The sequence below is a fragment of the Scardinius erythrophthalmus genome (assembly GCF_964197995.2).
Source record: "Scardinius erythrophthalmus genome assembly, contig: HAP1_SCAFFOLD_163, whole genome shotgun sequence".
NCBI classification, from domain to species: domain Eukaryota; kingdom Metazoa; phylum Chordata; class Actinopteri; order Cypriniformes; family Leuciscidae; genus Scardinius; species Scardinius erythrophthalmus.
The window spans coordinates 74546-89659 of record NW_028296448.1 but is presented as its reverse complement, the minus strand read 5'-3'; the positions used below and the strand labels follow the sequence as shown (position 1 = coordinate 89659).

The window sequence follows — 15114 nt, the reverse complement described above, 5'->3', positions numbered from 1 at the left end:
TCCATATCGCCCATCCTTAATTTATAAGTCTCTTCTCATGCTGATTGGATAGATCATTTGAACATGCTCCTCCCAAACTTTGTCAAGAAAACATAATTTATAAGAAAAAAAATGTTAATCCATGGGTCATTTATAGTGTGATTTTGACATACAGTGTTGTCTTCCTTAAGTCATTTTTAGTTATGTAATTTGATTATGCATTGATGAAAAAGCAAACACATTTATAGCTTAAGAGGGAGGGGATCTAGTACTCTGGAATAACCACTAGAATCAGGAATCACTGTGATCAAGAGTGACTAATTGTGTGATGCCATTGCCACATGAATGTTTTTATTTTTTATTAATTCTTCAAAGCCACATCTGTAGGAATAAAACCTGTGATCATTATTTACCCCCCATCGGTTTTGAAATGGTTCCAACAGGCTCTGGATCCTCAGTTCTGCCCTCAGCCTGAGCTGTGTGAGGAAAAAAAGAGGTCAGAATGAAAATACAGTAACAATAAACCACTCAAACACAACATAGCAAAAAGGAAGGTTTGAGATTTGGAGGTTCAGAGATTTCATGTCTTCTTTTGTCTTCAGTTGATTTAATCTAAGGGTGGGGCTGAAGTCAGTTGTAGGTCTTGTGTTTCTTTTTTCTTCAGTGATTCTGCTTGTTATTAGCAGGTGTTCATCACTAATGCTCAATCATCACTTAATTAATTATCTCATTAACTTTAACACTCTATAGATTGGGACAATATGTACTTGAGCAGTGTTGATTTAACACTGGGGATTTCGATGTTTACCTGTGAGGTTGTAGTAATACTGAATACCTTGATTAGCTTGTTCAGGTGTGTTTGATTAGGGTTGGAGCTAAACTCTGCAGGAAATGGATCTCGCGGTCCAGAGTTGAGGACCCCTGGAGTAAAGAGTGTTAAAGTAACTCTGAATTAGAGTTAAAAGCTGTTTACACAACACCGTTTTCAACTAAAAACGCAAGACTTTGTATGCATTTTGGCCGTTCGTTTATACAACAACGGTGTTTTGGGTGCCTGAAAACATAAAGTTTTAAAGACGGGTTTCAAAGTGCAGGTTTTTGAAAACAGTCTCCATGTAAACAGTAAAAATGTGAAACTCTAAAGACGATGAGGTCATTCACATGCGCATTATGTATTCAGTCTATAGTGTTGCATTGCCATCTAGTGGCCTGGCTGCAGAATACAACGTTTTTAGTATTTTTTGCGGATCCATGTGAATGGGGATCGTTCTGTATGCAGAGAAGACAAAGGAAAAACTTATCTGAGGCCCGTTCTTCGTACGTTGCTTAAAACATCCGAGATCAAATGAGACATCCAAGATGATATCATCGTGCTAATCATGATCTGGCTAATTAGGTTCTTCGAACACACTTGCCGTATATGATTAGTATCGCTGGATTGAGTTATCTGAGATAATTGCGCGTTCATGCGCAGGTTTAAAAGGGGATATGTATCGATAGTAGAAACATTGATCAGCAACGCTGCTATTGGCTTAGCGTGGCCAAAGAGCGGGCTCAGTTTTTCTCCTCAGCAGAGCAAGAACTAATAGTCAAAGTTTATTCGGAATTTTAATGTTTAATCAAAGCGCCAGGGAACACCTCAAAGTCTGCAAAAGCCAGGAGAGAGGGCTGGCAAAAAGCAGACAAATTAAATCCGTTAGAAGTGGCCATGTTAGATGTTTTTATCACTTATTAGCCTTATTTGTATTTTAATAATTGCATAATTACTTTGTTCATTGTAATGTCAGAGTCACCACACTAGAACATGGGAACAAATAAAAGTAAAGTACAAAAATATTCTACATAATGGTAATTTTTCGTTATATTATCGTCTCTTTTATAAAAGGCACTGTTAAATAAATGGTTGTCTGTTTATAAAAGCAACCAAGAAAAAGGCTGAGAAAAAAAAAGAAAAGATCTTAGTAGCCTACACTGTAAAATATTTTTTGCTGCATTAAATTAAGGCCGTATAGTCATTTCAACTGTTAAATCTTGAGTAATGATGAATTGCTTTGACTTGTGAAAGTGAAAACTGATAAATTTATGTTATTTATCAGTTTTACACATTTTTCCTGAGTGTAGTTCATTGTAATGACATTGGCCCTCATTTATCAAAAGTGCGTACACCAAATTTCCAGCGTACACCTGGCGTACACCCAAAGCCACGGTGACTTTGAGTTCCCTTACGAGAACGTTCTCTCGTACTGCGTTGCAAACGCTATGGGAAAACTCCTTTTCTCGAGAATATTGAAGCCTTTATTTTAAAACGCATTTGCTACAGCACAGGCGAGAGCATCAGACCCACGTGAGTGAGCTGATAGGCTGTGCTGTGGGCAACTGCACGAACCAATGGCGGATAGACAGAAGCGCGCGAGCCAATCAGGGCGCTTGGCGCTCTGTCACTGTCAAGCGCGCGAAACTACACGTGACCATAACATATAAATACAGATAGAATCCGCCATTTGACAGATTTAATCTCCTTCAGCTCGACTCACCTCGTCGCTGATTTTCTCCGGTCGTAAGAAGCCCTCGTCGTGGAAAAGCCGTCCAGCGGAACAGCTTCGCATCCCGGCATCTCGCCAGCTGAGCGTTTCCCTGTGGCATCCGACGAAAAATTATATCCTTTTCATTGCATATTTATCTAAAAGAGCAAACCGCTGTTTTCACAGCGCGGCATAATGCCTCTCTCCATCTGTGAGAGCTGCGGGGTCTCCCTGCATGCATCCGACGGACACACCCAGTGTGCGGCCTGCCTCGGCCCTGAGCACGCCGAGGCAGCGCTCATGAAAGGCGGCTGCCAATTCTGCGACGGGATTCCTGTCTCCGTTCTCCGTTCAAGGCTGTCTTCGACGGTGACCGATTCCGCCCACCTTCCGTCTTCGGCGCCCCACGAGCCCCGTAGGAAGAAGCGGCGCGATCAGAGGCGTCCTGAGCGCGGTGAGTTTAGCGAGTGCACGCCGGGCCTTTCTCCTCGTGCCTCGCCCACGCCTTCTTCGCCTGTCCTGTTCTCTCGGAGCGAGCAGCGCCCCTCGTCTGAAGCGGCTGGACTCGTCTCTTTCGGCGCATCTCCGGATGACGTCGATGACGCACTTTCTATGGCGGCATCTGAGAGCGAGGATTGGTCGGGCTCCGCGGACCCCGCCCCCCCCTCTCAGCTAGAGTTTTCTGATACTCGAGCGAGCATTGACGCCGAACTTCTCCGTGTCATGTCTCGCGCTGTTGACGAGTTGGGACTCGATTGGCTTTCTCCAGCTGAGCCCGCCAGAAGCCGCCTCGATGAATGGTACCTGCCGGGGCGCCAGCAGGCCCCTCGTCAGCGCGCCGCTCCATTTATGCCTGAGGTTCACGAAGAGCTCACAAAATGCTGGCGCGCGCCCTTTTCAGCGCGAACGCGCTCATCTGCCTCTTCTACGCTCTCCACTGTTGACGGCGCTGAAGAGAAAGGATATGTGTCTCTCCCCCCACTGGAGGAAGCGGTCGCTGCACACTTATGCCCCCCCACTGCAGGTAGTTGGAGGTCTAAGACGGTGCACCCTTCTAAGCCGTGCAGAACTACTTCGGCCATTGCCAGCCGCGCATACGCTGCCGCCGGTCAAGCCGCCTCTGCACTTCACGCCATGGCGACGCTTCAAGCCTTCCAGGCCAAACTTCTCCGTTCCATGGATGAGTCAGGCCCGGACCCAGACACATTTAAAGACCTCAGGAGTGCCACGGATCTGGCACTGAGGGCCACGAAGACCACCGCTCAAGCCCTGGGCCGCAATATGGCCAGCCTAGTGGTAATGGAGCGCCACCTCTGGCTAAACTTAACCGAGATCAGGGACGCGGATAAAACTGCCTTCCTCGACTCGCCCGTCACAGCCTCAGGTCTCTTCGGCCCATCTGTCAGCGGCTTCGCCGATCGCTTCACTGAAGCTCAGAAGGCTTCCAGCGCCATGAGACACTTTCTACCAAAGCGCTCCAGCTCAGTCCAACGGCGCCCCAAGAGCACGCCGCGACCTGAGAAAGTGGTGTCCCAGGTCCTCCAGCCCCGCCCAGTGGCTGAGACCAGTAAGCACATGAAGCCAGCGAAACGGTTCCCGTTCCCTAAGCGCCAGGGCCCGCGGCCGAAGCTGACGCTCGATCACGAGCCCAAGAAGCCGTCCTAACCGGCACAAAGAGGGGTCACTGTCCCGCTGCGGCCGGACCAGCCCCAAAAATCGCTCGACTACTGCTCACGGCTCCCTCTTCAGTTCAGGCGGCTGCAGCAGTTCTAAATGCAGTTCATGGGCCCGTCACATGTCACGCACCCCTGCAAACAAACGCTGTTTTAACAGCGACCCTCACAAAGCACAAATCGAGCATAATTTCTCACATGCATACATGTCAGTCCGAGCCCCCCACTCTGGGTGTTCCAGATATGATAATGCCTCTAGCTCTGCGGGCTCTAGCTTGGCAAGCTATCCCCGGAGTTTCAGTATGGGTGATGAACATCATAAAGCATGGTTACTCGCTTCAGTTCGCCCGCAGACCACCGCGTTTTCGCGCGGTTATACAAACCACGGTAAGGGGCACATTGAGTCATGTCCTCCGCACCGAAGTGTTAAGTCTGCTGGCGAAAGGGGCCATCGAGAAGATCCCCCCTTCTCTGAGCGAGTCAGGTTTTTACAGCCGATACTTTCTTGTTCCAAAGAAAGACGGCGGCCTGAGACCCATTTTAGATCTCAGACATCTGAACAAGGCTCTCATGTCACGGCCGTTCAGAATGCTCACGACCAGACATATCCTGGCGCAGATTCGCCCAGGCGACTGGTTTTTCTCAGTAGATCTGAAAGACGCTTACTTTCACATTCAAGTGAACCCCCACCACAGGCCATTCTTGAGATTCGCCTTCGAGGGGCAGACATACCAGTACACAGTTCTTCCATTTGGACTGGCACTAGCGCCTCGTACATTCACGAAGTGCATGGATGCAGCTCTCTCCCCCCTGAGACAGCGGGGAATGCGCATCCTAAACTACCTCGACGACTGGCTCATACTGACCTAGTCAGAGGCGGAGTCACATACTCACAAAGCCTGGCTCCTCAGCCATCTAGAATGTCTAGGGCTCAGGGTCAATGTTGCAAAGAGTGTTCTGTTGCCCAGCCAACGTATCACGTTCCTGGGAACAGTTCTCGACTCCGTACTTATGAGAGCATGGCCCACACCGGCCCGTGCTCTAACGATTCAGCAGCTCACGGCATCGTTCATAGAGGGCTCTCTTGTACCCCTCAGAACGTTTCAGAGGATCCTTGGCCTGATGGCCTCTGCATCATCAGTACTCCAACTAGGCCTACTGCGTATGCGTCCTCTTCAGCTGTGGCTGGCTCCTCTGGTGCCACCCCACGCCTGGCATTCAGGCCACTTGATTATCAAGGTGGACCAGCGCTGTGTTCAAGCCCTGGCCCCTTGGAAAAACGCCAGCTGGTACCAGCAGGGCGTAAGCATGGGGGTAGTTTCAGAGAGGAGGATGATTTCAACAGACGCCTCCAACTCCGGTTGGGGAGCTCTGTACGAGGGCAGGCCTGCCTCCGGCCTCTGGTCGAGCTCGGAGAAACGCCTACACATAAACTGCCTCGAAATGAGAGCAGTTTTTCTAGCCCTAAAAAACATTCCTCCCATACCTGGCGGGACACCACGTGTTGGTACGGACGGACAACATGTCGGTGGTCTCTTACATAAATCGCCAGGGCGGCCTCAGGTCCCGCAACCTGTTTGCCATAGCCTCACAGCTCTTGCTATGGGCTCACACCAATCTGCGCTCGCTCAGGGCAGCTCACGTGCCAGGCACGTTGAATACAGGAGCAGACATGCTCTCTCGGGGCAGAGTTCCCCCAGAGGAATGGTCTCTCCACCCTCAGACAGTTCTCCTGCTCTGGGAGGTCTTCGGGAAGGCAGAAGTAGATCTTTTCGCCTCAGAAGACAACTGTCAATGCCCAATCTTTTTCTCAAAGAGCAGGGATGCGTTGGCCCACGACTGGCCCAACCTTCCTCTCTATGCGTTCCCCCCGGTCTCGATGCTCCCTCAGGTCATCGAACGGATCAGGAACACGAAAAGCGCAGTGCTATTAGTAGCTCCTCTCTGGCGGACCCAGGTTTGGTTCCCAGAGTTGATGCAGCTGTCTGTAGCAGACCCGTGGCCAATCCCAGTGAGGCGCGACCTCCTGACTCAGGCCAACAGGACAATCTGGCATCCCCGTCCCGACTTATGGGCCCTACATGTATGGCCACTCAACGGGTACCCCAGAACCTCCCAGAGGGCGTCCTGAATACTATAAAGGAAGCTAGAGCTCCGTCTACCAGACGCCTCTATCTCAGTAAATGGTCAGTGTTTTCCAGCTGGTGTTTAGCTCGAGACCTCGACCCATACACTTGTGAAGTACCAAGAGTACTGTCTTTTCTACAGGAGATGTTGGACGCGGGTCGCTCCCCCTCCACTCTCAAAGTGTACGTGGCAGCCATTGCTGCTTTTCACGTATTGGAAGCCGGGGCCTCCTTAGGAAAAAGCGACCTTATAGTTCGCTTCCTCAGGGGCGCCAGGAGGCTTAACCCGCCTCGGCCACCGTCTGTTCCGGCCTGGGACCTCTCCTTGGTCCTGCGGGCTCTTAAGGGACCTCCCTTTGAACCACTTCAGTCAGCCGATCCTAAGTCTCTCTCTCTGAAAACCGCCCTGCTTCTAGCACTGGCGTCAGTAAAGAGAATAGGGGATTTACAGGCGCTGTCTACCAGCGCTTCTTGTCTGGAGTTTGGTCCTAATGACTCCAAGGTCATTCTTAGGCCAAGACATGGATATGTTCCTAAGGTGCTCTCAACTCCGTTCAGAGCCCAGGTTATTTCTCTGTCAGCTCTCCCCTCCTCCGAGGAGGATAGCGATTCTCTCATGCTTTGCCCAGTCAGAGCTTTGAGAATTTATCTGGAGCGTTCGGCCTCTTTCAGACAGTCTGAACAGCTCTTTGTGTGTTTCGGGGGCCGATCCAAGGGCCTCCCGGTCACTAAAACCACACTGTCCAGATGGATAGTTGACGCCATTGCCCTGGCTTACACCTCACTGGGCCTCTCTTGTCCCATAGGTGTTAGAGCTCATTCCACGAGAGGTGTTGCCTCTTCGTGGGCTTGGTCAAGTGGTATTCCCATTGAAGACATTTGTGCGGCGGCCGGCTGGTCCGCTCCGTCCACATTTGTGAGATTCTATAATCTGGATGTCCCTGCTCTGCAGACATGCGTTCTTTCTGTCTAGACTCTGGCTCTGTGGATCCAGACTAGTTTTGAACCATGGTCACTTGGGTATTCCCATCTATAGCATATGTGCGGCGGCCGGATATCCGCTCCGTCCACATTGTTGAATTATAGCTTTAATGCCCTTGCTTTGTAGCTACAGTTTTTCAGTCTAGACTCTGGCTCTGCTGACCCAGACTAGTTTGATGTTTAACACACGGTTATCACATTGTGGACTAAGTGACTGGCTTTGCCAGATTCGTTGATTATAAGTTGATGTCCCTGCTTTGCAGTTACAGTCTTTTCAGTCTGGACTCTGGCTCTGCGGACCCAGACTAGTTTGATATTAAACACACGGCTATCACCTTGTGGGTTAAATGACTGGCTCTGGCCAGTCTTTATTACGGATAATTGATGGGCCCGATGTTCGGTCTCTTTTTATCCTGGCTATTCTGTACTTCCCGGAACTCTGGTGAGTCAGAGCGGCCAAAAGATTAATAGCACGGCGTTTTAAATGGAAACGTTCCCATAGCGTTTGCAACGCAGTACGAGAGAACGTTCTCGTAAGGGAACGTACTGGTTACTTTCGTAACCTCGGTTCCCTTAGAGATAAGGGAACGAGTACTGCGTTGCCTTGCCGTGCTATTTTTCTTATGGCAGGTTTGTCGCTTCAGTCGATTATACCTGTCAAATGGCGGATTCTATCTGTATTTATATGTTATGGTCACGTGTAGTTTCGCGCGCTTGACAGTGACAGAGCGCCAAGCGCCCTGATTGGCTCGCGCGCTTCTGTCTATCCGCCATTGGTTCGTGCAGTTGCCCACAGCACAGCCTATCAGCTCACTCACGTGGGTCTGATGCTCTCGCCTGTGCTGTAGCAAATGCGTTTTAAAATAAAGGCTTCAATATTCTCGAGAAAAGGAGTTTTCCCATAGCGTTTGCAACGCAGTACTCGTTCCCTTATCTCTAAGGGAACCGAGGTTACGAAAGTAACCAGTACGATTTATCAATATGGACGTTGGCGTACGGCACGCTCAAATCCTACGCCAGCTCAGGAGGTGGTGTACGCACGTTTTGAGTGCGGAAATGCGCAGAAAAACAATTCCTAACACCACAAAACGCCCTGACAAACTAAAATATATGATATATTATGACCCACTGTAAAAAAAACAACAACATAGTAATTATAAACTTCAGTGTTTATTTTTGTGCAACATGGACTTCAATGTTTAATTTGTGTGACTTTGCCAAAGCATTTGAATTGTAGGCATATGTATTCCTTAAGTTGCGAGCCTGTGCGCTTTACCTGACGTTTCAAGCCTTGTTTGCCTGGCTCCGCAGCGTGAGTCTCTGCAGAGTGCGCGCGCACCTCCCCAAACGGACGAGGCGTTTATACTCGCCGTTGTACTATTCTTTGAAACGATGGTTAGGCCAGGGTCAGGCCCGGCAGGTGTGCACGGACTGGGTTTAGTAATGAAAGGCTTTCAATGACCAAAAAAATAATTCAGACTGACAAAATAATAAAAATGACATTCTTCTTCTTTTAAATAATAATAATAACGACATTCTTCTTCTAAATAACAATAAGCGTCATTAATAATAAAAATCTAGAAATCAATTTTGTTTCTTTCCACTTCCCTGGTTTCGCTTTCTCTTTCTCAAAGAACTTTCTCTTCTTTGCCGTCTTCCGTGTGTCCATGGCGTAAAATGAGGGCGTGGGGGGAGCGGAGACTTGAATATATAGGGGCGTGTTATTCTAATGACGATCGTTTTCAGCCGCAGCATTTATCAAGGACAGGTATTGCGTACACCTGGATTTTAAAGGTATGCACAGCTTCATAAATCAGGCAATGAGAGGAGTGTAAGCATAATCTTACACCAATATATACGCCCGTTTCTACGCAAGAATGATAAATGAGGGCCATTGTGTTTTCCTCTTTTGTGCACTTTCACATTATACACCAACACTTGTATCTGTTCCCAAGAAAGTGGTGGCTGAAATATGTGCAGTAAGTGGACATTTTCTAACTTTCCAAAGGAAAGAAAGTATAAGACTTTGTAATGTCCATTTGTTTCCATTGCACTGGACAGTGAAAAAACCCTCTCAGATAACTGTCATATGGAGGAACTAGCCTACCTGCAAGTGCATAAATAACTTTACTTAATTTATACTTGTATGCTTTATGGCTGCAATATAAGTTGCATGATTCCACATCTACAGAAAGGCCTACAGAAGAGTCTGCACAGACAGAGGAGACACAGGCCTACAGGTGGGCAGTGTAGTATATTGCCAACTTTTCGTTTTTATGCTTTGCATGAGGCATGTGTCTAATATCTCTTGTTGCATGCACTTGGCCACTGGCTTTTCTTTACAAAGAACAGTTGAAATAAAACTCAAGGAACTAAGCATATTTGTCTTTTATTATAAACATTTAATGAAAAGTGTTTTTTTTTTTTTTTTTTTTTTTGGCAGTGTTGTGCACAGGCCCTGTCAGGTGTGCAACCCTCAGACTTTTCAGACACTGAAATCTTCCCTTTAGTTAGCCAAAGTTCATTTCATTGTGTGCCCTTGTCCTGGCCAGAGCTGCATTGTAACTGGTTTGGGTCAGGGAATGGGGTCATAAAACATCTGTCTGCAGGCAGGGACATGTCATAATCACCTATGAAAAAATGCAGTTCTGTTAGGATCAGCATAACCCAGCGGGCACCTTGACGTCAATTTAACATCAAAATGACATCAACATTGATGTCAAAATGACATCACGAAATAGGTCAAAAATGAAAGTCATATTGACGTCAAAGTGTCGATGTCAATTTGATGTAAAGATTTTGACCTAGAGCTGTTGATGTAATTTTTATGTTATTTTGATGCTTTGTTGGTATTTGATGTCAATTCAACATTTATTTGATGTCAAGATGTCATGATGTTGATCCCAGCAGGCACAGAATATAGACTACAGCGTCGGTCAGTCGTTGGATTTTGGTTGAAAATGAAAGTCGGGTTGATGTCTAAATGCAGTGTTTGTTTGACGTCAAGCTCTAACGTTGGGCAGTCGTTGAATTTTGGTCGGAATAAACCAAACAAAAAGGTGAAATGCATGGCCGTACACTTATTACCAGCTTCACTTAAAACTAACCAGATTTACTTTATTTAGTTTCCGGTTTAAATAAATCATATTTTGTATTTTAAAGTCACCATGATGGTGGTTAGCGTTTGCTTTAGTTGTCCTCTTGACCCTTGACTCTATAATATAAAATTATCTGGCTGCTATAATTGTGTGTATATAAAGCACATGTGTTGTAGCTAAAAAAAGCCGTGAGAAAATGAGATCAGGTGATGATGGCTGTTTATTGATGATGATGATGATGATGATGATGATATCATCATGTAATTGCTTGAATCCCTGATCTTATTCAGTGTCTAATGCTTTGATATATAGGACTTGTGGTTTTAAAACTGTTTTATTCATAATAGAAGTCATTTGATTCTACAGCATGTCTAGCTGTTTTTTCAAATAATATACTTGGTTTTGAAAAACTATTTAGTGCATAAAATCCTTTAGTTTATGGCAGTACTAAGACACACACAGACATCAAGAAACAGCATATGAATCTCAACAATGGTGACAATCAAACAAAATATCCAGATAATCAGATCAACTCCAGCTGCATAATTTATTAAAGCCGCAATGCATGCTGGGAGATATGGGTGAGTTTTGATTGGTGGTACCCAGCATGCACTGCAGCATGAAGCGGTTCATTGATTGTCACCATTGTTGAGAGTCATACACTGATTCTTGATGGCTAAGTAATAATGTAGATGAAAAAGTTTAAAGCATGAAATGTTTTTAAAATTCTTTATATTATTTGATAAACAACATTGCTCTCATGCTGTAAAATTAAATGGATTCTATTATAATACGACATAACAACAAGTCCTATATAATCAAAGATTAAGACACTGAATATGATCAGGGATTCAGGTAATTACATGATGATAACGTCATCATCAATAAACTGCCAACATCACCTGATCTCATTTTCTCTTGGCTTTTTTTAGCTACAACAATTGTGCTTTATAAACACACAATTATAGCAGCCAGATAAAATTTTATATTAAAGAGTCAAGGGTCAAGAGCACAACTAAAGGGTCCGTGTATCTTTTGGGCATTTGATTTCCTGTTTGGAATGGAATAACGAGAACTGAAAACCAGCTCGTTTATTCGATTTTTAGTTTAGTTTAAAGAACGAAAAATTAGATTTTGGCTCGATTTTTCGTTTGTGGTTTACAAATCGGTTTATGGGTTCGATATTTCATTTGCACACATGGGTGGCGCTGACACGCCCCTTTAATCTGATTGGTCTAAACGCTCCGCCTTCAGTAAGCTACGAGCTTTTCTTTCTGTCAGGCAGAATAAGAGTCAGTAAGAGTGCGGCACTGACAAATGCACTTTAATAAAATAATGTCTGAAACCACCACTCACTGTTAACTACGCACAATATTTGAAGCAGAAATATGTTGCTGGTTCACGTAATTCGTTCTGCTGCGACTTGCAATCGACCCCAATAATGTGAGCCACAGTATATGACAGATTATTTTAGCATGATGTATTTCCCGTTGATAAATACAGTGCAAATAGTTCCGTCTGGATAAAAGGGAAGTGGAAATAAAAATCAATAATAGGCTGAACTGTACCATAATAATATGTCCGTAACATTAGATGTTTGTAGATGACCGACCAATGACTGTTACATTAGAGTTAAGGGATAACACAGTTTGTACAGTATAAAATCATTATGTCTAAAGTTCCCATTAAACATGAAAATACAACAACCCAATGGGAATATATCCTTGTTGTGTAAAACATCCAGAGGTGGACACACATCAAAAAGTCCAGTGTTTAAATTAACTCTCCTGGGAGTTTATATGGCTCCAGAGTCATTGTTAAAATATGAGTGTTAAATTAACACTCAAGAGTGTTAAAGTTAATGAGCTCATTAAGTTATTCATTGAGTGATAATTGACCAATATTGAAGACACCAGATGTTAACAAGCAGAATCACCAAAGGAGAAAATCAAAATTTTTAAGCCACCGTTATGGTGATCAGTGTTTGCTTTAGTTGGGCTCTTGACCCATAAAACATTAACTTTAGATTTTGTTTGGCTGTTGTATCTGAGTTATAACTCTCAGATGAACAAAGAGAAAAGGTGATCAGGTGGTGTTGGTTATGATTTGTTAATCATAATTTGACCTGAATATCAACTCTCATTTAGAGAGTCAGGTTTACCTTGTTGATTACAGCAGCCTGTGATTCTACAGCAAATGATTTTTTATCATTATCAATATAGTCCAAAATATTTCTTAAATCAATAATCAGCCTGTGAATCTCAACAATGGTGACAATAATAAAGCATGTTGCAGTGCATTCTGGGTGCCACCAATCAAAACTCATTCATGGCTCCCATCATGCATTGCGGTATGAATAAATTATGATCTGAATTGTCTTACTAATTTCCTTTTCCTAATTGAATATTCTGTTTGTCACCATAGTTGAGATTCATACACTGATTCTTGATGTCTGTGTGTGCCTAAAAGAAAGATTTTGTTTTATCAGAACAACTTTCAAGAAATCCTTTACACTAATTAGAAAAAAAGATCTTATGCTGTAGAATCACAGTGATGCTGTAATCAACAATATACATTTAAGTCAGAGATTAGACTCTAAATGAGATCAGTGATTCAGGTGAAATTATGATTATGTCAAAACATAACCAACAAAACCTGATAAACTTTCTCTTTGTTCATCTGGCAGTTATAACTCAGATACAACAGCCAAAGATAATCTAATGTTTACAGTATAAGGGTCAAGAGCCCAACTAAAGCAAACACTGATCTCCATAACGGTGTCTTAAAAAATTAGATTTTCTCCTTCAGTGATTCTGCTTGCTAACATCAGGTGTCTTCAATAATGCTCAATCATCACTCAATTAATCACTTAATGAGCTCATTAAGTTTAACACTCTTGAGTGTTAATTTAACACTCATATTTTAACACTGACTCTGGAGCCATATAAACTCCCAGGAGAGTTAATTTAACACTGGACTTTTTGCTGTGCAGTAACAAAGTACATTTACTTGAGTACTGTACTTAAGTACACTTTTTGATTATCTGGTCTTTACTTGATTTTACTGTACTTGAAACTGATTTTCATTTTCAACATTGGGTTTGGTCTTCTGAATGTGAATTTTGTCATTGTTTTGGTGCACACCCCACTAAGCAAAATGATGTCCGAAAGACGTCTTTTCAATGTCTTTGTTACAAAAATCGGATGTTGAAATGACGTCCACTGAGGAGCCAGAATGAAAGTTTTTATGACGTCATTTTTTGACGTGTACTGCACATCCGATATAGATGTTCATCGAACCTTCATACAAGTTTAAAAACTAGTTCAGATGTGGCCATTGTGGCCATATTTCAACATCATTTATGGTCTCATTTAGACATAATTACTTTGACTATTGCTGTCAGATGATCTCAGTGAGAATTAACAGAGGTTTAGACGTTGATATTTGTTTCATTTGAAGTGTCACCATTGTGGTGATCAGTGATTGCTTTAGTTGGGCTCTTGGTCCCCTTTCTTTTACTTTAACTTTTCTTTGGCTGCTGTAACTGTGTTTGTGTAACACAATTGTTGTGGCAGAGAAAGCCTAGAAAAAGGATGAGGTGTTATCAGCTCAATGTTGATGATAACATAATCATCACAAAATGGGCCTTTAATATTGTGTTTAATGTTTTGTGTTTATATTTGGCATTAATAACCACCAACCTTGTGGAACTGCATTATTGGTGTCAAAAGCATTAAAATGATCACTTATTTGAAGGTGTTTAAAGAGTATGTGCACATGATGTTTTGAGCAAGTGTATCATATAGTCACACACAGACATCAAGATTTTGGATATGAATCACAACAACGGTGACAATCAAAACACAAAAGCTTGGGAATTAAGGATGAGTTTTGTACTATGAAAGCTACCCATCATGCATTGCAGCATGAAGCTTTTTTTTTTTAATTGTCACCATTGTTGTGAATCATATGCACAATCTTGATGTCTGTGTGTGACTATATGATACGTTTGCTCAAAACATCATGTGCACATGCTTTTTATACACTTTCAAATAAGTGACAAACTTTAATTTAATACACAGATTTTGTGGCTCAGATAGGGTCCAGTTCTGGTTTATTTCTTTGCTCTTGGCTGACATGTGGCATTGCTATGCAGAGATGTAAAGTCCAGGTTCAGAAAGTAAAAGTCCTCCTCAGTATTTTGTTCCAATCACCTGGATTTGCTAATTCAGACAGGAGAGAGAACTAATTAGTGAAATCAGCTGACTGAGTTCATGGGTGGAATAAACAGGACTTCTACTTTCTGACCCCTGGACTATACAACTCTGATTCTTCAGCATATGATTATCAGTAGCCTACTTTACTTATAATCCAAATTATTTTATAAACATTGCTGTGATCAAAAGACTTTCAAATGAATTTATTTAAAACACAGACATCAATAATCAGCCTGTGAATATCATATATATATATATATATATATATATATATATATATATATATATATATATATATATATACACATATATATATACATATATATATATATATATATATATATATATATATATATATATATATATATATATATATATATATATATATTAAGAGCAGAGTTGTATAGTCCAGGGGTCCATGGGCGTCAGTTTGGTTTGAAATGTGCTGGGGACAGAGACGCATTCGGAAGTGCATTTTCAGAAGTGCTGGGTACAATGACGCATTCATTTTTTTTTCT

General features: G+C 43.4%; 1 protein-coding gene across 1 annotated transcript in view; it reads right to left on the bottom strand.

The window, feature by feature from the left end:
* Positions 1-15114, bottom strand: part of LOC308686332 (uncharacterized protein) — a 95668-nt gene that overhangs the window by 19103 nt on the left and 61451 nt on the right. The window contains exon 4 of the mRNA XM_081394733.1: positions 393-455. Within this exon, the coding sequence (XP_081250859.1) occupies positions 393-455 (63 nt within the window). The remainder of the gene's footprint in view (positions 1-392; positions 456-15114) is intronic.